A 25942-nucleotide genomic window follows, 5' to 3' on the forward strand; every position below is an offset into this window, starting at 1 on the left:
ATCATTACCCTATGTACATGTATGATTACCCAAGTGGTGTGACTCTATTTCGTGTACAACCAGAGAAATGAAAGTTGTACCCCATTTGTGTACAGTGAATCAAAATTTAAAACAAATGCAATGATTAGTTCAGTATCTATGTAATACTTTGACACAACAGTTGGGTTAAGCATAGCAAAACAAATAAGGTACAGTTATTCATTCTATAAAACGAGATTGCCTCTGCTTTTCTCTATGAGGACGTGGAATATTATAATGGAAATCAGGACCATGTTCATGGAGAGAAGAAATAAAGGGCCAAATGTATTTCTTATTATGTTATAGATTTTGTGATTAAAAAAATTAAGCCCATTAACTGAAAAACTGAATAAAAAAGACAAAACAAAACAAAAATCATCATCTCCCTAATTGGATATATTTCTTTAAGTAAATGTGACCATATTACAATCATTTCTTTGGAACCTGTCTTTTTTGTTTGTTTTAAATCTAGAGTGACTGTTTATCCATAACATTGATATTCAACAACATGAGTTTGTTTTTTCAGAGAGTATGGCATTGCACGGCAATAACATTGTCTCAACTAATCCCTTACTAGTACACGTTTAGCTTGCTTCTAATTTTTTGCCACTATAAATAATGTTGTAATAACCCTTTTTTCTATATTTATATACAACGTTAATGATTTCTTTGGGATAAATCACACACTTGGACTTGCTGGCCCAAATTGTATGAACATTATTAAGGTTTTTGACAACTTTTCCAAAAGTGCTCTTTGAAAGATGGATGTGTTTATCTTCATACCAGCACTATATGAGGCCCCCATTTCCCTACAACTTCCCCAGCATTGTGTTGACTCACTTTAAAAATCTTTCCTATCTGTCATTTAAGATGAGTCTATTTTTCAAGGAAAATGTGCTAATGTTAGAATACGGGACTGCACAGGGGAGAAAGTTCAATGTATTCTATTGCCATTAGTCTTAACATCAATGACCTTTTCTTTATTGCACAGAGAAGCCTGGAGTACAGGTAATTCTTGCTTCATGCAAGTGACATTACAGCAGATATATGAAGTATTTTTCTGAAATTAATGTAATATCCCCAGAAAGACCTAGTCTTTGAGAAAATCAGAATATATATTCAAAAAGTATCCTAAGTACATATGTTATCTTTATCTGGCTTTAATTTTCTATGGAGTGATTATTTAGTCACTTTCTACTGAAATGACATAAAATTAAAATAAATGTGCCCAGAACATTGGATTGGATCCCTGTTCTGGGATCCTTATCCCTTATCCAAGGGAGTATGTTTTAACATCCCAGTGGATACCTGAACTAGTTGATAGTATTGAATACTATATACACTATATTTTCTCCTATGCATATATAATTATGATAAAGTTTAATTTATAAATTAGGAATAGTAAGAGATTAACAGCAATAGCTCAAAAGTATTAAAATATAGCAATTATAGCAATATACTGTAATCATCATCATCATCATCATCATCACTACTTTTGAATGTTGAGGATCATTCTTAAGTAAAATAAGGGCTTTTTGAACACAACCACTGTGATACTACATTGCCAATCTCATAACTTATAGGTAAACTATGGGCCTAACAAACACATAGCATATACCGTTTGAAAATGCTGTATGAAGGGATGATTCATATGCCAGCCAAGATGTGGCCATGGTAGTGAGAGATTCGATCACACTCTTCAGAATGGCATGCACTTTAAAACTTATGAATTGCTCATTTCCAGACTTTTCCATTTAATATTTTTGGACTATGGTTGACTTAGGAAATTGAATTCACAGAAAGCAAAACTGCAGATGAAGGGGAGAATCCTGTGCATGTTCTAATTTCGCCTTAGTCATAAAATACCTAGTAGCAATATTTTATATTACTTACTTATTTTTGCCTCATGTTGCTACATAAATTCTATGTGTCAATTAATCTTTGACAGTATAATCCAAGATAGGAACCTTGGCACTCTAGGGAAGGGAGTTGAACTCAACTGGTGATTGCTGATCAGTCATCAGATACGGTAAGTTATGAATGCTGACCATAAGCTCTCTGTGAAGCAGTAATAAACATCTCTGTGAGTTCTTACATTTCTCTCCTAGACAAGTAATATCACTCAAATATTTCTGTATGTCCAGTATCTGGAATGTGTTTATTCATTGATCAAATGTTTACTGCATAAATAGTATGTGCAAGGTATTGCTCCAGGTATTAGAGATGCAGTGGTAAACCATAAAAGTGATATTCATAAGGTAGCAATCACTCATATAGCCTGTATTACATGCCAGGCACTAATCCAACCAATTTTACATATAATAACATAAACAAACAGACTATGAAATAGATAATATAATTATATTTTACAGATGACAGAAGCATCAAGAGGTTGAGAAACTTGCCAAAAGTCATTGATCTAATAAGTGGTAGAGGCAGAATTCAAAGTCAGAAGTTTCAGTAAACCATACCCTTAACCACTCAGCTATACTTCTTCCAGATACACAAGGGCCCTGCTCTCAGGAAACCCATATTCAATAGGACACAATGTGGAATGAACGCATAGATGAACAGATCCATGCAATGAGGGAGAATGTGAAGGGACTATAAGTATGAGAAATACAATAGATGATAACAGTCTTTAATACTAGAGAAATAACAAAAACAATAGAGCTAAGATTTATTTAACATTTTCATGTCATGTATTTGGGGAGCACTATGTCATATATTTGAATATAAATCATACAATTGACCTGCCCTAGAGCTATATGAGGTAGACACTAATAATTAGGCCCACTTTAGGGATGAGAAAACCTGATACTTAAAGAAGTTAACCTAGAACAAAGAGGTCACACAGCCTCCAAATGGCAAAGTCATCTGTTGGTTTACAAGCCTCCTGAAAGATGAAAATTAGATGATCCTCAAGTACTGATTATCAAAATCTAGGGCTTATATCATCTCTTTCTCCTTTTAGGAGAATGTGGACTTCTTTCAAGTTTACATGTAAAAGTAATTAATTTGAATGTATTTTAAAAGCCCAAGTAATTATTATAGTTCTTGTTTAATCCAGTGTTACAGTGTATTCATTATCCTAACATATTGACACAGTTAAAAAAAAAAAAGTGAAATGCAAAGTGGCTTAGTATTTCTCACCATCCTTCAAACTTTCTTATTATATATTCGTCTAGTCACTTATTTTAGGACAGAACCTCTTGTGCCTAAACAATGAACATATGCAGGTGATGATCACATAGGATGGTTTAAAGTGTTTGGAAGTGTTTTCTCTCAAATAATGATGGCCTAAGGCAGGAGGAATGTTGTGTCCATGGCCCCAGAAACACCTATACTGAAAAAGTAGAAGAGAAATATAATTTGGTGGTGTAACACAAAAGGGATGACAAATCAGTGGAAAAAGACCCCAAAGGCTAGAAACTCACTGGATTAGATATTAAGTGGCACCAAGGCTCTGTTTCTGACAAGGGCTCATTGTTGGTCTTCCCAGAGGGCAGAAAGTACAGAGCTTATTAAATTATCAGTGAAAAAATGAGGTTGCTGCTTATTAAATTCATACCTTTTCCCATTTTGAAGGTGGACAGTGAAACAATGCAGGGAATGTTATATTCAAACTGAGTCTCCAGATTATCCCAGTAGAAAAGTCTTCAGACAGAAGGCAGAAATTAAGAAAAGAATGGAGGTAAGGAGTGGGGGAAAATGAGGCTATTGGTGGCAATAGTAATGGTAATGAAGATAGTGGTAGTTAAGTGGTTTTTATTTGGTGACCAAAGAATCGAGAAATTCACATTTGTTTTAGTCATGGAACAGGTGGTAATAATGATACTGGCACAGAATGCAGAGATCAAGAGTATGTTTTGTGTCACACAAACTTAGATTTGAGCTCTGGCCTTGGTGCTTCTTGGTTCTGTGACCTTGGGAAAATTATTTAACCTTCTAAGCCTCAGTTTTGACATCTGTATAACAGGTATGATAATGGTTACTTCCCCAAGGGGTTTATTGATTTACTTGTGTTAGCCTATGTACAGGGATAAGAACATTCAAGTACTTATTAATTAATGTCATTTATCATCACTATTACTATTATCATCATTCAACATTTCCACCCCCCCCCCAGGAAATAGGTTTTTTTCATGAAAATTTTCGCTGATCATTTTCCTGTAAACATCTGTGAACTGATGAGTTTAATTAGGGTACTGCTGATGAGGCTTCTGTGTGGTCTTTAAAAAAATTCAGAATAGCATGGGATCTGGACCAAAAAGTGTTCTTTTGTGCTGAAGTCTTCAAAATGTTTTTCACAAAAGTGGGTTTGTTTGGGTTAATTATGTGTATGCATTATCCTATGAACTCTCAAGATAAAAGGCCTACAGCTGGAGATGATTGTGTGCAGAGAAAGGGACATTACACTGATTGGTTAGTTGCTCTTGTCATTGTTTTTCATTGTCTTTTTATTTTTTAAAAAATTTGCATCAAGTATCTGAACAACTGGCCTGGTTTCAGGGAAAAAAATGATGTGCCTTTGAGTGAAGTGCTCTCTGTGGGGTGCACTCCATAGGGGAAGACACACATGAAACCTGCAATAGGAAAGAGGACTGAGGCCAAGAAAGAGAGGCTGGAGGTGAGATGACTCATTCTCTCAAACAGAAGAGGGAGCATGGAATTTGAGCACCATGCAAAGGAGGACAAACCAGCTGATGAAAGAGGTGCCAGGAGATTTCCAAGAAGGGGACATAGACAATTGTGTGGAAATTCAAGAGTGTAAGCAAACATGTATGTGATAATGCAAAGGTGGGAGGTGTGGGGGGCAGGAGAGGGTGATGAAGAAGAATGGGCAATGTATAGATGTTAAGATACTAGATCTTTCTATCTTTGTAAAAATATCAATATGGTAGAATGAAATGGGAGGTGATTAGAGACATTAAAGTCTACCTAAGACATACTGCAAAAAGAGACACTGAAAAGAAAACCACAAACACCAATATTAACTTTTAAAATGGAGACAAAATGATTGTGATTAGATGCTTAAATATATTAAAAGGGAGATTAATCCATTACAGTAATACCAGTGATAAGAAAATATTTGTAAACCAAGAAAAAAAATTTCTGCAATACATTGAAACGAACTGTAAAATGTATTTTACAAATCATACCTATCAAAAAGAATTATGTTGATAATGATTATTTTTGGATAGCCAATACTTTTTGTTTTTATCCTTTTTGGCAATGAGAATGATTAGTTACGGTTAGAACAAAATTAACTCTACGTGAGCAAGAACAAAAACTTTAAATAAGGAATAATAGAAAATGAGTACATGGCCTAATCATGAGACACACATAGGAAGATCTCATGAGTAATGAGAATCAGAATAGGAAAGAATGAAATTATCTTCTTGTGCGCAGTGGATAGATTAAGATTTATTTAAAATTATAGACATATGCTAAACCTTAGGGTCCAGAAACAAAAGCAACTTGATACGGTGAAGTAATTTTGAATGTAGTCTCAGATCTGACTTCAGTTATCAGATTCATTATTTTGAATCAGTTAATGTTTACTAGGAATTCATTTTTTATGTATAAAATAGAGAAAATATTGATCTGTTTATTGATTTATGTATGTCTATGAGAAAGGAATGATACCATGAACTTGAAGAGGCTCTAATGTAAAGCAGTATACAAATAGAAATTAAACAGCCATAATAGAATATTGAGCTGTTGTTGGCCTGCTGCTAAAAATAGTTTCTTCCTGTTTAGGGCTGTTTCTGTGGAAGTGCTCACTCCATACCTTGCAAGACATTTACTCCTGCAGTGTCTCTCTTTACCTCCAAGACCAATCTTTCTAGGGCAGTGTTTAAAGCATATTCATTTTCAAGTCCCCTCAGATGATGCATTATAAATAGCTGCCACTTACTAAATGGTCAAATAAGATAAATAAGCTTTAAAATAATGATTGTGCTGTAGGAAGAGCAATAGAATTTCCTTTTTAATAGGAAGAATGAGGCACCTGTGTTGAGTTTCTATTTTACATTTGCATTGAGTCAGAGGCAAGGAATAGGAATGAAGGTCATTCTAAACAAGAGCACATATTTATTCAATACTCATTCTGTGTTAGGCACAGGATATAAGGCTGAAGAGCTGGTACAGAAAGTGAGCACCAGGTCATGCAGGGTATAATCAAGGCTTCAATACTGTAGTTTTTTTCTTCCTCCATTAATCATTAATGTATTTCTTAACTTTGTATTTTATACAAAGAGAGAGTAAATTAAAATAATATTTTGATTGACTGACGCTTCCTCCATGGCAGTGGTCACCAAAATGGAAGGTATGGTATGAGCCTCAGGACAATCCACTGAGTACAGGTAGAAAACATTTGAATTTTTATTAATATTTATCATATTGATCTATATATCTCTATATGACTGTTAATATATTATTCATATTTTAAAGCATGCACAAAAATTAAACACACATATATATACACACATGTATATATGCTTTTTAAAATAGAGAAATATATACACATTAGAGGTTTTTTTTTGTTTTATTGAATTTTAAAATGGGCTAGGATACATGTAGAGCAAGTTCTATAAATAGGGTTGTTCTACTGAGTATAAGGAAATAAATAAAAAAGGAACCAATAGAAGGGTTTAACCCTTAAAAAATACATCAATGCAACTGCATTGAATTGTAATTTGTTACATTTGTAATAACCTAGAAGGGAGTCCAAGAAATAATTATCCAGTTTTTTTTTTCCTGGTGTTTCAGAAGTGACTCTAATTGCAGGGGAAAGAGTTTAAAGGGTGAACTATTCCAAATGCCTCCCAGTATATTACAGGAAATTGGTAAATACACTCTTCTGGCTTGACAGCATGAGCATTACCACTGGAGACATCCTCAGGATAAGCAGCGATGGCAGCAGAATGGGTTGGAATGTGGTTAGTTCAAATTTGGACTGTGTTTCTTAATCTGGCCACTTATCAGAATCACTCGCAAAACTTAAAAAAATAGGAAGCATCCCCCTACTTCTGAAGTTCTGATTTGATTATTCAGGGTTGACTGAAGTATGGTATTCACAATGTTCAAAGACTGACTGTAAGATTCCAAGGTATAGCTGGGATTGAGAACTAGAGGGACTTAGTACATGGGGAAAAGAATTTGATTTTTGGACAGTATGTATGTCCAAATCTAATTTCACAATTTACTAGTTACATAACATTGGAAATCCACTTTGCCATCTCTGAATTCTAAGTTTCTCTTCTTGAAAATAAGAGAATAATAAGTGCCCTAACTGCCTCTCACAGATGAATGATGTGCGATGGGCACAGACCTGCTGAGGGTTGAAGAAGTGTGCTGGTGGTAGGAGTACAGCTCTTGGTTCTGTTCTAAGTTTGGAATAAACAATGAATGTCCCTTAATGTCCTGTTTTTCATTCAGATAATTTCTATACATTTGCATTGTCTTCTCTATGATTTTTATTGGTATTTGAATAAAACCAGGCAATTTTATAAATTGACTCAGATTAATACTAATTGAAGTCCTCACAACTAATATTCATTTGGGAAATTGCACTGTTTTTACTCATATTCCCTAAACCCATTTGATGTTCTTACCACTCATTATTAACTTTGGAATAAAAATAAATGATATACATAGCACATCTGAGTATGGTCCACAGAACGCTAGCTGTAAGTCTTTTATAAGTATCACTTTATGGAAAGGATTCCATGATTAAATGAGTTAAAAAATTATAGTGTTAGTAAAAATCAAATGTTTCTTGACTGTAGGATTTCACAAACCTTTCAATATGCTAAAGTTAATTGAAGATCTACAAAGATGAGATAAAACATGCAGAATTTCTCAAACTTATTTGTCCATTCAACCTTTTAATTTCATTGTTTCTTTAGTTATACATGACAATATAATTTATTTTGACATAATTATAGAATGGAATATAATTCATGTTCCCAGTACTTCCCTTTACCCTCTCTTCCTCCCATCCCCTGTTCCCTTCCTTCTACTTTACTGATATTTCTATTTACTTACAGTTTTTTAAAAATTAGTGTCTTGTGGATGTACATGATAGTGAGACTCACTGTGGTACATTCATATATGCACATAGAAACGTTAGGTCAGATTCATTCTACTGTCTTTCCTATTCCATTCCTCCTCCCTTCCTTTCATTCCTCTTTGTCTACTCCACTGATTTTTCTTCTAGTCTTTCTTTTATCTCTTCATCTTATTTTGGATTAGCTTCCACATATCAGAGAAAACTTCAATCCTTGACTTTTTGCAACTGGCATATTTTACTTAGCATGATAGTCTCCAGTGACATCCATTTACCGGCAAATGCCATAAAGTCATTCTGCTTTTATAACTGAGTAATAATTCATTGCGTATATATATATATATATATATATATATATATATATATATACCACATTTTCTTTATCCACTCATCTGTTGAAGGGCACCTAGATTGGCTCCATAGCTTAGCTATTGTGAACTGAACTGCTATAAACATTGATGTGGCTTGTGTTACTGTAGTATGTTGGATATATGCCCAAGAGTGGGATAAGTGGGTCAAATGGTGGTTCCATTCCTAGTTTTTTGAGGAATCTCCATACTGCTTTCCAGAGCGGCATACAACCTTCTATGTCATACATGAATGGGGCTAATATGCCAAAAAACACTTGGGGAAATATTGATCTAATGCAATGCAATTATTGCATAGTAGCCAAAACAGAGGACCAAAGATACACATGACTTGGCTAAGGCAGATGGAGTAGAGTTAGCTTCCTGGAATTAATATTCAGCTCCCCCATGTCTTATCTAGTGTCTTTACACTTGACTTAGATGCCTTTGTTCTTTTTCCCCTTACCTACTTCCCTTTGAGCAAAGAAAACATGGAATCATTTTCTGTATAAGGTCTAAAAGTTCTCTCACTGACAATTAATTTTCCTCAAATGTCAAGCAGAAGTGATAGAAAAAAGGAATGTGAGATTTTAAACCTTAAATTACAATATGACAACTTGACAACTAACAACTAATGCTATCCTTGTAGAAAAGACAAATGATCATGGATTCAAAGATTCTGGTCTTATGCTAAAAGAGGTACAGAAGATCACATTTCTATAATATATTTGGCTCTCTGTATCACCTTAAAAAACCAGTGTGTGAAAATACGTGAAAGAATTAGAATGTCTTCAATGATGTTAATATTTGACCATCTGTCCTATGAACTTCAAGGCCAAGAGAAAATTTATTCAGTCTGAGACTACAATGTCAAGCTCTGGTTATAACACTAAGGTTCTGGTACAATCCACAAAAATCAGATGTCATTGTCACCTCACTAAACAAAAGAAAATTCTAGAGACAAATAGCAAAGAAAATTATGAAAAATATATTATTTTGGTAAAGAGAATATATACCACATATTTGGGTAACCAATGAAACAGAGTTTTCTGACATTATAATCATCTCCTTTGAAATAGTAAGAGGCTTATTGCAAAGGTGACAGCATAATTTTTCCTTATTGTAGAATGAATGCAAAGGTCACATGTTACAAAACTGCCTGGGTTTTTAAAAGAGGAGAATAAGATGGTAATGAATAGAAAAAAAGTTTTAAGTGTAAACTATTTATAGGAGGTAAATGAAGGTATGGTAAAATATACTGTGAAAGTGAAATGAAATGTAAAAAAAATCTTAAAAGATTGAGAAGTGAAGAAGTAGCAATACAAAACTCTTTCAAATGTGTGGAAGAGAAATTAGTCCTTATCTTTCTTTTTCCAAGGCACAAAGCTATGAATAAAGGGAGAATTTATAGGGAATATATATTCTAACACAATTTTAAGGGGAAAAAAATCCCAGGGCTGTAAGTTAGTACCTCCTGGATGACTGGAGTTCTCCATCTTTAGAGGATTCTTAGCAGGGGTGAGAGACCACTTTTCATAGTTGCTTTTATGCAGGATTCTGATGTACCAAATGAGGGGTTGAAATGAGATTACATTGAAGATGGGTACTTTTCAATCCTGAGATATTTGAAGTTCTTAAAGAAAAGTATCCAATATGTATGGTGTGACTCAGTGATACACATTTATGATAGTTATTTTATTTGAGAAATTGAAGGAGTTATTACTAAGACTCCAAAGGGTGGGGTGGAAAGACTGCTTTCACTGTGGGGGAGATGCTGCAAGACTTCCTGAATTATGAGTACACAGTCACAAAAGTCTAAGGAAATTAATAGTTTCATTTTAGACCAATGTACTTATAGAACTCTGAGTGAATAGTATACAGAGGAAATTTTCCTAAGACGTGAGAGAAGGAAGTGGTGTAAATTGCTTTAGAAAGAACAGCATATTTAGAGAAAAATATGCAGAGTGTGGTACAGCTGGTAAATCATACAGTCTAAATGGTTTGTATTTCCTTTGAGGGAAGAGAGTAGAAGAGAAGGAAGAAAAAGAGGTTATGAATGTAGGTTAGTAAAGGAAAGGAAAGATGAAAAAGAATGACCAAAGGAGAATATATTAATAAGTATTTGGGCATTGAAGCAATGAAAAATGGTCTTTTGAGTGGCTTAAGTGATTTTTTTCTTTATTCTTTCTTTCTCATGGTCATTTTTCTTTCAGAACATTACAAAATGAATCATTTTCTTTCATTTCCAGATTCAGCTTACCACTTGCCTTGGAAGTACTAATTATGTTTTCCTTAAATAAGAGAGGAGAGACCTATTATTGTTGAAGGTTCATTTTTTTTGAAAAAGCTATGCTTTCAAACTCAAAACAGTTATGAATTATGTCACAGCTATTTTTGAAACTGTTTTATCTACAATGAATATCATGAAAATTGTAATGGAAAAATAGCATGGTTCCTGGAAAATTCTTTGACAAAGTTATTTGGAAATTTAAAAAAAAGAATTTGAAAATAAAATTAGAGTTAAGCACAACTTCAAGAAATAAGTGAACAATATCTAGCACAATTTTACAAAGCAGTATTTAAAGAAATATCAGAAGACTTGTCTAAAACTAAACTGTTCCAGAACAATGAATCAAAAGTAAATGAGTCACCACAACAGTCATTACTTGAAAATGAATCTACCCTTTTCATTTTTCAATTTATCCCTATGAAGAAGATGGTTATCACAGTTCATTTTATTCCCAAGTCAACTGTTCAAGTAATAAAGTTTGTATTCTAGAGAGAAGTTGTTCAGGTCTTATACCCCAACAAAAATTTGTCTAGTTCAGAATTGAAAGCTAACAACGACAGCAAAAAGTTTTAGAATTTCTCAAGAATGAAAATGGAAGTGAATTCAAGAGGTAACAAAGCCCCAAACTCTGAGTTGCAATTTTGAATGAAGTCATTATTGGACATTTTATGCCCATTCAGTTTGTCTAGATATTTTCTTATGATACTTTGCTCTGAATAGTGGCCATTGCCTGGACATATTTGGTGGGTAAGATGTATTTGTTAAAGGCATTAATGAATAACTGAATGATGAAAGAAAGAAAAAAGGAAAGAACTAACTGACAAACCAAGGAAATAAATGCAAACACCAAGCACAGGAAGCAGCATTGCTTGATGGATTTGAGCATGACTCAAGCCAGATGGCCTCAGCTGGAAATCCAGTTCTTTCTATCATTACCTATGTGACCATGGGCAAGTTAGCAATCTTCTCTGTATACCTGTTTCCTTTTGTTTATATAAAATGTGCTTTTGTGGGAAAGATATGTTACAGGACCAAAAAAAAAGCACTTAAATAGTATGTGAAACACAGTAAATACCAAGTAAACGTTTCTCTTGAGATACTATCAAAGTCTTATCCAGGTAATTCAATACAAAGGTCATTGACAACTATGAAATTAGACAACTAGGATTAAATACAAGATCTAGAACCCAGGGAAGTGGGCATAATAAATATAGAACTTCAGGGCTTAACCTCCAAAAGTTGCATGTGTCAAAGAAATCACTTTTCTTTTGAGACTGTATGGATTGATTCTCCCCAAATACTTCTCAAGAAGGGGTTAGAGATCCCAACTCCTTGCAGACAGAGATTAGAGGCCCTAATTTTTTTTTCTCTGTTTTACAAGCACAGACCTATGACTAGATACACTCATCTTGAGATCTACTATGAATTTTCAATATTTGATTATTATACTATAGATTAAGTATATAAAAATCAATATGAAATAATTTTTATCACTGTAGTATCTAGTGTTTTATATTTATGATTGCTTTAATTTGCTTTTTTTTGTCATATAATCCATAGCTTAGAAAGGGTGGATTTGTGTCAGTGGCCTTCATTGCCAGGACTCCTGGAGGTGGGCAGCTGGTAAACAAAAAATAACCCTGCAAAGGGGAGGGAGGAAGGGATCCATTCACACATATAATGGAATTCGAATTATGGATTCTTGGAAATCACAGGCTGTTTCTATAGTGGTTGAACAAAAGACCATGGACATGCATATTTCAGGAAACCAAATAATGTTGTTTTCCTTTATTATACAACCTGGAAGTAGTGGTTGCTCCACTAGGAAATGGACTATATTGGAAGAACAATTTATAATATGTATGCCATACATTTCTGAGAAAACTTGTGAAAATTTAGAATACTGTTTTGAAAATATAAAAAAATAAAAAACAATTATATGTGTACTTTTCAGCTCTCTTCCCCTGAAATCTCCTCTCTTCCCTTTTCTGTTTCTTCACATGGCCACTACAATAGACTAAATTGTATCCTGTCCCCCAAATTCATGTTGAAGCTCTACCCCTTATTGTACTTGGAGATAGGGTCTTTAGGAGGTGTTGAAGGTTAAATGAGTTAAAGATGGGGCCCTAATCTGATGGTACTTATAAGAAGAGGAAAAGAGGAACATCCTTCTTTGTCAGTCTGAGCACATTGGAAAGACCATGTGAGGATGCAGCCAGAAGGTGGCCCTCTGTAAACCAGGAAGAGAGCTTTCTCCAGAAACGAGTTAGCAACCTTCAACTTCCCAACCTTCAGAACTGTGAGAAAATAAATTTCTGTTGTTCAAGCCACACAGTCTGCGGTATTTCGTTGTGGTCATCTGAGCTGACTGAGATGGTCACACACTGGGAAACAAGAGTGTATAGATCTGCAGTTTTACTTGGAGTCTCACTCACCATTAGTAGTCTGTCTCCTACTTGCAACCTTCCATCTTTTTGTGCAGCTCCACCATCTATAATTTTTGTCACATAAATGCTGTTGTCTCCAGGAATGTGCTGGTTCCCCACACCTCCTGCAATACTGAAGCCTAAACCTGTAAGAAAAGAACAGAAAATGGAATTAACCACATTTCAACCATTAGTTTTTTTTTTTTTTTTTTTTTTTTTTTTTTTGCTGTGCTGGGAATTGAACCCAGGGCCTTGTGCTTGACATGCAAAACTCTGTGAACTGAGTTATAGCCCCAGCCCAACCATAATTCTTTTAACAATGGATCTTCAATGGATTATAACAGCAATCTATAAAACAAGGATTCTAATCCAATCAGTTTAGTTCTTTAAATATTTGAAGGTTTGTTGTTTTTGTTAATGAGGGAAAGATCTTTTAATCAATCCCATATGAACACCAGTTTTGTACTATTTCAAGACTGTGCAAACTGTTCATGGTGGGTGACTTTCCAGAACAGGGATTGGGCAAAATATTCGGAGTGATCCTATGTGAGTCTGGAAAAACACAGGTACAGTCCCGTTCACGTCCAGTATGTGAGCTTATCTTCATTGTCTTCATTACTCTAGCATAGAGAAAAGAAGTTTTTTACATTGCAGGATGAAAAATAGAGCTGTCAGAAAAATCACACATGTCCTGAGAGAAGAAATATGAGGAACACACACTGGATATTTACATCATAATTTCAGAGAGAAGATAAGGAAAAGAAGCTAGATGCTTGCCTTTCATGTCTTTTATGGCCAACTTGTCTTATTTTCATACTTCCTAGTGGTCACTATTAACTAATTGATAGTGAGGCTAGTGACACAAAAAAGTGAATCGTCCCTGTACATAGTCTGAAGGATAAAGAAATGGGTAATATAATTTAACTTTATTAATTTTACAACAACCAGCAGGATATCATATCACTTTTAAATGTGGAAATTTCCTATTTTGAGAGGTGGTTTCTTCATACTCTGACTTGCAAAATTTTTATTTTTATTAAGTCATAGAACAATAATAAGAATATAGTTATTTAGTAAAATTGTTATGAAGTCAATCATTTTAAAAGAATAATTAATAGAATCTTTAAGGGCTTAGGATTAAAAAAGAAATTTTTCAAATGGTGACTGAATATACATTTAGTAAATATTAACAGAATATATTTTTATTGTATTTCTAAATCAATGATAATGTGAAAATTAAATAAAAAGGATATTAATCAAGGCCTTTGATACTAAAAGATGAATTTTTATAATCTTCTTGGCTAAAGAAATATTTCTTAAAAAGAACATACTCAATTGATAAAGCTATCATAAAAACTTTTGACACTGTACAATAATAATGAAAAACACTTTTAAAAATACTAATCCCATTCACTATGCTTTGATTGAATAAATATTGTGTAGAGCTATGTGCTCTTAAGATAGATGATTAATGGAAAAATGATGGAATAGGAAATTATAAAGTAACACCTTGAATTATATTAGAAATGCAATGATTTTGTTAAATTAACCATAATAGTTGTTAAAAATAAATGGAAAATGGATTTAAATTGATAGGGCAATTAAAATAAGTGTTATCTAATTTCCTACTGAAGTGGGTAATTATTTTTTATTAATGCTTTGCCACCCCATAGAACCATGAATATATTTGCCTAGGATTTAAAGAATTTGTTTATGAAGCAAAAACTGACCAAAAATAAATAAAATGTTTCCAATTTTGCTTTTAAAATGAACTTTTAAACATGTATCAGCTCATGTCTTCTAAAACTATCACTATTACATAAATAGATGCACATAAAAAAGTTTCAAAATGTATTTACAAAGTTTCATAGTCATGTGGGACGATCAATCTATTGCATTTTAGCAGTATGAAGGTCATTCCAAGCTCTGAAAGAAAAATGTTAAACACAAATCTAGGAATTCTGATTTACATCTACTATGCTAGCAGTAAATGCTACAGACAATCTTAGTTACAGAAAAACTATGGAAAAAATTATCACCATAAAGAACATTAAATCCAAAAACGAGAGTAACTATGTATTTGACATTTGAAGTTGAAGATTGTACCATGGACAATGAAATCACTATGGATATTGTGTACATAAATATATCAACTGAAAAGAAAACAACCATTTTTTGGAGGTTAGGTTTATGTACTTCTTTTTAAACTAGTGACTTTGCTCAAGGTGAAGCAAGATATTTTTAGTATCCATTTCTCAGAGTCAGAGAATGCCTTTGAGAGTTCAAGGTTAAAAATTTATTTTACTTCATTGGAACATGAATGCATTTAAAAACAATCCACCATGTTCCAGATATTCAATTCAACATGGTAAATAAATGTGTAGCTTATGTATCCATCCAGAATACAAGTGTATTTACAGATAGAAGTATCCATCTGTGTTGTAAGATTGAATCTATCTGTGCTTTATATAGAGAGCCTCTATCAATTGTGGCTTATATAAATGTAAAGAAATGGCTCCCTACACTGTTCTACAGAAACACTAAAGAAATAATGACCTACAAGTGGGTTCATATGAGTGGTTAAGACAACCTGGGTGAAGCAATATTTTAAACCCAGGCAATGCTAGTGATTTTGGGAGGATGACTTTATGAAGATGAACGTCACCTAGGACTACTAAGCAGCAGTAAAACCAATGTCAAGCAAGTAGTCTGCATGTTCCTTGTGTTTCCTCTTTTGACACAGGGGCAGGATGCCCACACTGTAGGATCTAAACTCGGTGAGGTCCTCCTTTATCAGTCTCTGCTGGCATTCTCCACTCCTCTCCCCTCACTAGCCAATCTTCTCCTTCATTCCATTCTATGCCTCATTGCAGTCTTGTATTTCTAGAAAACTCTCGGAATGCTCCCACCTTTGCTCTAGGTATTTCTGCTGACTGGAATATACTACCTTCGGGATCTTAAGTCTCAGTTCTTCCAGGAGCAGAAACTGACCTCCCTATTTAACACTGTCCCCTGACCATATTCCCCATTTCCTTATCTTGCTTAACTTTTCATTTTTCCTTAGCATTTGTTATCTTGTTACCTACTATACAAGGCATATATGTTATATATTATATTTTATTTTTATGTGTTTGCGGTGTGGTTTGCTTATTTTTTTATGGTTTGTTTTCTCAGTGAAAATGTAGGCTCCATGATGACTATGATTTTTGTTCAATTTACAGTATGTAAGAAGAACAACTCCAGGTACTTAGTTGCCTCATAAAGATGTATTAAATGAAAAAAAAAAAAAAAGAAAAGAAAAAATGAATAAATGCAAACAATGAGGAAAGTCACTGAGAAATATGAGAATGAAGAAAGTCTCTGAGAAAACTTCCCTTAAGATGAAGTTGAGGGCTTTGAATAAGCAAGGGAAAGAAAAGTGGACACTCTTATTTGGGATCAGCAATTGTGTAAGTTACTGCACTGGCTCTGGTAGACATGGATTAGCTCTCTACCCTCAATCTGTAGCATTTATGCCAAATTCAGAGTAGTCAACTGGGCAACAACAAAGACAGCTTCATATTCTGATGCTTTCATCCACTAACTGTGCAAATTTTACTCTTGATTTTCTCATTTGTAGAAAGGGAGCAAGTCTATATATATATATATTCTATAATAACTGGCATATAATATATTCTATAATAACTGGCATATAACAGATGCCTAATAAATAAGACTCTCTATTCTTAATGAGCCCTTAAGTAGTTTGAAAAATCAGAAAACTTTTGATATTATTTAACTGGTTATGCTAGAAGAGTAGGACTACTTCTTAAAGGAGCAGAAGGATTAGCAAAAGATTTAGCACTTAAACTCCGCCTGAACATAAAAATAGAATTCATTAAAAGAGAGTGTACTTTTGACAGGAACACATTCTTTGGACTCCAGACTGACTGAATGACTTGAGTCAGCTACCCTAAAAACAAAAACAAAAACAAAAACAAAATCAAAAACAAAAACAAGAAAATAGTGCTGATAAAACCGCAGCTCTACTGAGTTTGAAATGGTTGCAAAAATGCCTAGTAAGCCATCAAAAGATGTATATCATAAAGATTTGACTCAGAAGCACCCAAAATTATAAAATTGCTGGTTTTAGGGACATGATAGTTTTGGAACATTTAGAGAATTACTGTCTGTTTTGAAAATAAGTTTCTAGGACAAAGAAATAAGTTGACTTGTTATGGCTTAGATATGAAGTGTTCCCCAAAAGTTCATGTGTTAGAAAATTCAAGAAGGTACCAGAGGTGAAATGATTAGATGATTAGAGTTATAACCCAATCATTGGATGAAGTGGATGGTAACTGAAGGCAGGTAGAGATGTGTCACTGGAGGCAGGTCTTTCAGGTTTATATTTTATACTTGATGTTCTCTCTCTCTCTCTCTCTCTCTCTCTCTCTCTCTCTCTCTCTCTCTCTCTCTCTCTCTCTCTCTCTGCTTTCTGGTTGCTATTTCCTGAGCTATTTTCCTCTTCCACACCCTTCCACCATGATGTTCTGCCTCACCTTGGGTCCAGAACAGTAGAGTTAGTTATCTACAAACTGTGACCTCAGAAACCATGAGTGCCAAATAAACTTTTCCTCCTCTAAAATTGTTCTTGTCAGGTATTTTCCCATAGCAGCGAAATAGCTGAATAAAACAACCATCATGTGAGGCAAACCAGTCAACTGAAAAATAAACTAAGTGAGTTGAGTAGGTAAGTCTCATCAAACTACTGGTCCTAATACTATATACGTACTGTAGGACATTTGGTCATTAAGAGTAAGACTAAACATCCCATGTGCCTGCTGATTGCATACAAAGCTGGCACAGAAAAATATAAGTAATCAAGTCACAAAAGGAAGTAAAATCAGTAGATATTTCAGGACCCTCTAGTAAAGGAAAGAAAAAGCATGTCCAATTTAAACACTTAATTTCCTAAGTAATTAAAAATGATCTGTTTGGCAAACATGGGATGTTCACAAAGAATTTCAGAACTACATCTATTGCATAAAGCTGGGCTCGTCATTCCATGTTTCTGGCACATCCCCAAATTCTCATGTTAATATAGGAAATACAGGTATAATATAGGAACTCTGAACCTGGTTAAAGCTTATAAATGAACCTTTCTCTGCAAAGAATCTTTTCCTCATTCTATAAAAAGAGAACCCTGTGAGCAGATCCTAGTTCACCCTTCCCCATGTTGTCTGCCTACGCTGAGGGGGAGGTGTCAATGAGAGTCGGGGGCTGCAGCAGAAGTCTTGGCAGCATAGATTGATACTGTGCTTTGAGAAGCCCAGAATAAAAACTGAAATGCTTGAAAATGTCATATGATTACAGTGTACCCATATATTCTTTGTGGGTGTAAAGAACCAAGCCCCATGATGCCTTAAAACCATTCAATAACTTGTTTCAACTTAATTTTATGTGACTTTACTAGGAAAGCTCTCTGGGCTCCTCCAAACAACTCAATATTACTAAACAGCCTGGTTCTGTCATCTCTTCTTTAAGATCTGCCAGGTATGGTATTTACTGCTTCACAGAAAGCACTAGTGGTATTCTTCACATTATGTGTATATTTTAAAAGAAACACTGAATCCATCCTGAACTCTGGCTGGCCCTGTCTTAGGAACCATACACCTACATAGGCAACTTAACATCTGAATGTGCATACATGTCAGTTAAAAAAGCAAGAACTCCCCCAAAAAATCTTTAAAAAACTTCCCTGTAGGTCTGGCTTACACTGATAACAGACTATCTGACATCTCTTCCCCTTCAAAAAGCAACCTTTGCTTCAAAAACTATCAGAAATTCACCTTTTATATTTATTTGAGAGACTAATTAATCTCATGGGCATTGAAGATATGGTCAATTAAAAGTCAAAGCTTTATTTTCTTATTCTTTGGATTCCTTCCAGTTTAGAAAGACAAAGTTTGGGGTTGACAGAAGTGGTTCTTTTTAAAATTCTTACTCATTGTCTGAGCATCCTAAATCCTGCTCAAATAATCTCTCACAGATCATCCAACTAACTAGCACAACTAATGCCATAAACTTCCCCTCCTCCTATGTATATCAAGATACCTTTGCACTTTTAGTATACCACATCAACACCACCTGTTTTCCTTTCGCTCAAAGGAATAAGCACAGTTCCTCTTATCTAAACCCAAATCTTCTCAGATATTACTTATTCCTTTTTGCTCTTTTAGAATATTTGGTCTCTTGCCATCAATGCTTTGTTCTCTTCTGGCTTTGACCATTCTTCTGCCCTATCCTAAAAAGATCTTTTCTTGAACTTGCCACAGCCTTCTTACTGTAAGAGCAGAAGGTTTTGAAATGATGATCAACTCCATTTCCATACTATTAGTTCTCCTCCATCTCCTCCACCTGGCTTTATATATCATAGTCTATTTACCTAGAATCTCTTAGGGGTTGAATTATTTACATCCAAAAGATATGCTGAAGTTCTAACCTGTGAATGTCACTTAATTTTGATCAGGTTCTTTGTAGATGTACTTTAAGAAGAGATTGTATTGGGTCAAGGTAGATCCCAATCCAATGATTTGGGCCAGTGATGTTCCTTATCAGAAGTGAATATTTGGACACAAAAACACACATAGAAGAATGCATGTGAGGACAGAGCAAATATTGGAGGGATGGATCCACAAGTCATAGCATGCCTAGGATTGCCAACAACCCTGAAATGCTGGGAGAGAGGCTCAGAGAAGACTTGCCCTCATGGTACCCCAAAAGAATCTACCCTGCTGACACCTTGATCTCAGACTTCTAGCCTTCACACCTGTAAGTGTCTGTTGCTGGAAGCTACCCAATTTGTGGCAATTTCTTATGGCAGGCCTAGGAAACGAACATATCTAATCTTTATGATTTGAGTGGTTGTATTTATATCTAGCTCTTTTTTTTAATGGAAGTCACATGACATGCAGACATACACATTTTAATATTAACTTTTCCTATAATGGGGTTGGGTGGGTAAACTGCCAACCAGCTACACCTGGCAAGGAGTTCAGCCAGCTATCCAAAAGTCATGAAAATTTCATACATGAATTTGCTTCTCTGCATTACATAGAAAACTATGGATTACCTTTACATTCTCACCTTTGATAATGTTAATTTGCCCTGTTTTTAATTTATCTTACTACATCTCTGTTTTTTTGTTTTTTTGTTTTTTTGTTTTTTTCCCTGTCTTCCCTTCTTTTTCACTGGCCTAAGACTGTGGTTCACAGAAGAGATCCTCACACCAGGAGCATCTGCATCACCTGGGACCTTGTTAGAAATGCAAAGCTTGGGATTCATACCAGATATTCAGAATTAGAAATTCTGGGGATGTGTGCTAAATTTGACCATTACTTCTTTTAAAATAATTGTTATTTCCTGTAGAATATTCCATTAAATCCTATTCTATTATCTTGAAGAGAATCCATTTCTGGAGTTTCAATTACCACTGTTCTGTTGATGAGTGCCCAAGGTTCTGGTACCTCCAATACTCCATCCAATAGGTTTGATTTGTCAACTTGAAACTCACAAACTTGAAAAAGTGTGCTCATAGCTTCCCTTCAAAACTGTCTTCTTGTCCTGGCTCTTGTGCTTTACAGTTATGTTACTATTTCAGATTGAATGAAAGCTTCTTCATGTTTAGCATCACACCTACTTATCACTGAATCCCAGAGCTTAGTGTTTTAACTGTTAGAGGAGAACTGCAAGAATATATATACATATATACACACATATACATGCATATATATATGTATTTGAAATTGTTATTATTGTATCAGAATCTTTACTATATAAATATGAAATTATAACTGCCCCGTCACTGAACAAAGTGCTAATCTAATCATGTCTGCATTATTGTAGAAACTTTTGTGATCATACTCGATTCCAGTCTATACCTACTTGCTTTTCCAAATCATTCTGCAAATATTTTAAGTTAGCTGTTTTCCCAAAATTTTGCATTGATTATATTGTTCTTTGACTTCCTATGGTCCATTACTCTTTATTCTATAGGAATTCTACATATTGTCTTCACCATTCCTTATCTCTCTGTTTTCACCAAGAAAACTGATCTTTTTGTAATGGCTTTATTTTGTACTTGTTCCTTACATCTGAAATGCCTTTGCCACTTAAATTTCCAACATCATTCTTTGTGAATTCTAACCTATGGTAGCTCAGTTATAAATTGAACTTGAGTAGACCTAGTTCTCTGTACAAGCTTTTTCTACTTTTATTTAATTAATAAAAGAAACACTTGTTGACGACTGCTGAGGTATCAGGTACTGGCCTAAATGCTGTGGTTGTGTCAGTGAATTAAATATTTTTGGTTCCTGTTCTAATGCAATGTATTTTCTAACAGAGGGAAAGGGAAAGAGGTAATGAAGTTGCAGTATGTTAAGGGATAATAAGAGAGCAACAGTGGCTATGGGAGGGTGTAGGTGGGATGCCTACATTGGATTGGAGGAAGAGGATGGTGTCAAAAAAATTAATTGCAGGTCATAATATTCAATCTGAAACCTGGAAAATGAAAATGAGCAAGAAAAGGGAACAGGGAAATACCACAGGGAAACATATATTCAAGGACCCAGAGTTGAGAGATATCATGGTTTCAGAAACTGAAAATAATTCAGGTGAAAGCAGTAAGTAGTTTTAGGTAGAGTGAAGGACCTAAGAGTGAAGGACCAAGTCACTTATTCTCACCAAACTATACATAGTCCCTGATGCTGCACCTAATAAAAATTTTGAGATAAATGAGAAAACATAGAAATCCACTTTCTTCACTGACTTAGAAGGTAAGGAGGAAAGGATGATGGAGATGGATCATGTGTTTTTATTTTAAGAGCAGAGTGACATTATTTATACCACTTTATAAAACATTCTAAGAAACCAAATAATCATTTTGTGCAAAATATTACTTTGTTAACCTACATGTAGAACTTAAATGATTCATTTTAAGTTTCACTAAGTGCAATGGATAAATCCATAAAGAAGAATAATGCAATATTGGAATAAGAATTAGTCTCAATACCCCCCATTAGGTGTGTTTCCCTACTCTGCCCTTCCTTTGTTTTAAGACATCTACTTGTTCATATTGACAAGGCTATCTTCTTCAAAATAAATTATAAAATGATTTCAGTGTAAACAAAAAAAAAAAAAAAGATTGCAGGCTTTATGACAAGACCCTGAGAATGAGAAAGGTCAGAAATTGGAAAAGGTATAAAAATTTTGAAATAGTTGTTAGGAAAATTTTAATATACCATTAATTAGAGAAATGGATACAATTTTCAAAAACTGTGCTATTGTCTAGTTAGAGATTGAAGTATTTCTAGTAATTTATTCCTCCAGCAATTTCCAATAGTCTGGTACAAATACAGAAAATGTAGGCAGTTAGATCGAATCACCTTACACATTAACGTTTTATGTGCATTCATCTTCCATTTTTCACTAAATTATAAAGTTCTAGAAAGTAGGGGCTGCATAAAATAGACCATGCTGAGCACAGGCTGAGCATGTATTAGTTCAATCTTATTTGCATAATTAATTGATGATTGGGTTGTTCAAGGACCAAATGGCCACATGGCACACATATGCTTTTAAATGTCAAGCATCCCATATTAACAAAGATGTTATTTGGTGCATGGGAATGAATGAAAATTATGTCAGTGACTTCCCTAAAGGAATGATAGAAATGATAAGTGAGAGACATATTTATCCTTTATTAACACAAAGAGCTAGCAGCACTAACCCATTTGCTTCCATTCCTACAAATGAAATAGCCTGTTCACAGGTTGACTGCTTATGTGATGGAATGTGATTGGATACTTTCATACACATATACAGTTTCTTTTATTATTCTTGAAATGGAATACCATCCAAGCTTCTAGAATTAAGATATAACCTCTACCTATCACCACATCTGTGTGAGTTTTACAGGTGAATTCTGCCAAAGCAAGCCAAGAGTCATTAATATTGATGTCTGGGTACTGTCCAGAATGTGTTGGAGACAGATTTCAGCACATTAAGTCATAAAAATAAAAGATTATTTAAAAGATATCAGAATCACCTCAAATGTTGAAGTTTGATGGAAATTTTGCAGTGGCAGGGTTGTTGTTGGGGAAAGCAGACCAAGTCACCTGAAAGATAACTAGATGGGTCTTGATACACTTCCATCCACAGAGACCTATTTCCTGAATACGTTTTTGCAAAGTCCTTCCTAATCTCCACTCCTTTCAATCAAAAGTACTACCCACTGATGGCATATAATGTTTTGAGTTTCTCTCATTTTAATGCTACATAATTTTCTACAAGGAATTAGAGAATAGTTAAAGGAAAGGTTGATACTTGAATATCTAAGAATTGGTGTAGCATGGACACCAACCAGTCAGATGAGGTTATGCAATACATAATTACTGTTGTATGTACTACCTAATTCATTCTCTTGTGATGAAGTCAGCACTTTGAAGATGGAGGGGTAATAGCAAGTTTAATGTTTGCACTCCAGGAGTAATATGAACAAAGTATGCTCTAAAATCAATGTTTAAAATCAATTGCTAAATTAAATATATATATCACTGAATTTTTTTCCATGAATACACTTTATGAACTCTGCAGGAAAAGGTGGAGGGGGTAAAATAATATAGTGAGATACTCCATTAATTCATTTAAAAACTTTCATTTTCAGGTTATTTTAGACTCTTAGGGCTGCCAGAACAAAGTATCAAGTCAGAGCGTCATAAATAATAGAAATGTATTGCCCTACAGTTTTGGAGGCTAGAAATCCACAGTCAAGGCATCAGCAGGGCCAGTTCTTTCTGAGGCCCACGAGGAAGAATCTGTTCCATGCCTCTCTCCTAGTTTGCCATCTTTGTCATTCTTTGGCTTGTAGATGCAGCACCTCAATCTCTTCCTTAATCTTCTCATGGCATTCTCCCTAGGTGTGTGTCTGTTTCTAGGTCCAAATTTCTCATTTTTGTGAGGACACCAGTCATATAGAATGAGGACCATCCTGATGACCTCATAACTTGCTTATCAGCAAAGACCTTATTCCCAAATACCTTAACATTCACAGGTAATGAGAGGTAAGATTTCAGCATCTTTTTGAGGTACATAATTCAACTTATAACACCAACAGTGGGAAATATAAATATAAGTAACACAATTCCTGTCCTAAGAGAGCTTATAGACCAGAGTAGAAAGAATGACAGATCATCAGAGAATATGCCAGTGCTTTAGGAAAAAAGAGGGAAAGACATCTTGTATCAGGGAAGGCTTATTTTGGACAGTGCTACAAATTGGATCTTAAATTTTTCTCAAAGGTCCTTCATCAGACTTGGTCCCCAGATTTGCACTATTGGGAGGTGGTTAAACCTTCAATAATTTTGGGCTGAATGGGAAGTGTTTAGGTCACTGGGGTGTACCTCTGAAGAGGATTGTGGGACTCTAACCCCCTTTTAACTCTCTTTTGTTTCCTGGCATGGAATGAGTGGTATAGCTCTGCCATGTACTCCCTATACTTTGTCAACTGGTAGTCCAACCAGAGAGGCCCAAAGCAATGGGGCCAGTTGATCATGGACTGAAATCTCCAAAATTGGGAGCCAAAATAAACCTTTTATCTTCTAAGTCAGTTATATCAGGTATTTTGTTATAGTAATGAAAACTGACTAAAATAAAGAGTAACAATAGAATCAAGCCCTGCTGAATGGTTAGGAGAAATGCAGGCAGCAAGGAATTCTAGGCAGAGGGATCAGCCTGTAGAAAGGTTTGACATCTTTGATCCTCATGAAAAAGTAGTAAGTACCATTAGGAGGAGATATTAAGAATTGAAGGTGGAGTAATAGAGGCTCATGAAGTTCTAAAGGTGATGTGGTAAGGGGTTTGGACATTGTATTAGTGGCATTAGGGAGGAAAAGTTTTAAATAGGAGAAGGACATGATCAGATTTGGTCTTTCCCCCTTTTCCTCATTTATGCTTTCTGTGGCTCAAAAATTATATTCTGTAGTGGAGAAATGTCCTATTTTATAATAAAGCAAAATTTCCCCTTTCACCTCATGCCTTTATATTCTTCATTATATTCACCTATTATGCTTTAAAAGTAACTTTGAGGAATTTTTTTCTCTTAATTTGTCTCTGTTCATGATTCAGTTTGAAATACTAGTCTTTCTTTGATCTACTCACATTCCAAGCTTGTCATAGCCTCATCATAAAACCAAATTTTGAAAAATAAAAGTCTAATATCAACAGGCATTTGTAAGCTTTTGAGACTGTAAACAACTAACCCTAAATTCCTAAGTTCACTGATAAGCTTACTGCAATTCACTGACATTTTAAATGAGCACTTTCAGCAGATGTTTGACTTCACTGCCTCACTTGATCACCCTCACGGGGCTCTTTGTAAAAGAGATAATTGGAAACTCCAGATTCATCTTGGACCCTAGGACAGAGTAAGCATTATATAATTGAAATAACTATGAGTATCTTTTCGTTTTGCAAGGACATCTCACTCACTAGCAAAATATGAAGACTTACTATAGTTTGGATTTATGAAGTGACTGAACAATATTTCCAGTAGCAGCAAACAAACCAAGGACGATGTTTGAAACTACTACACAATAAAATCTCCCTTAGGAAAACATAAGTTACCTCTAAGTTACCTCTGCTGCTCCAGAAAATCTTTTTCATTGCCACTAAAGATCTTTTTTACATTAAACCCTTTAACCTTTACAATGATCTAGTCTATCTTGCACAAAGGTTGCAGTGTGTGCATTTG

The 25942-nt window shown here is 34.6% G+C and overlaps 1 protein-coding gene across 15 annotated transcripts in view; it reads right to left on the reverse strand.

Moving 5' to 3' along the window:
* Dlg2 (discs large MAGUK scaffold protein 2) overlaps window positions 1-25942 on the reverse strand; it is a 2079243-nt gene that overhangs the window by 506093 nt on the left and 1547208 nt on the right. For all 15 annotated transcript variants that reach the window (XM_047516979.1, XM_047516993.1, XM_047516982.1 and 12 more), the window contains one exon: window positions 13165-13301. In XM_047516979.1, coding sequence (XP_047372935.1) covers window positions 13165-13301 — 137 coding nt within the window. The remainder of the gene's footprint in view (window positions 1-13164; window positions 13302-25942) is intronic.

The sequence above is a fragment of the Sciurus carolinensis genome, chromosome 11 (genome assembly GCF_902686445.1).
Source record: "Sciurus carolinensis chromosome 11, mSciCar1.2, whole genome shotgun sequence".
Taxonomy (NCBI): Eukaryota; Metazoa; Chordata; class Mammalia; order Rodentia; family Sciuridae; genus Sciurus; species Sciurus carolinensis.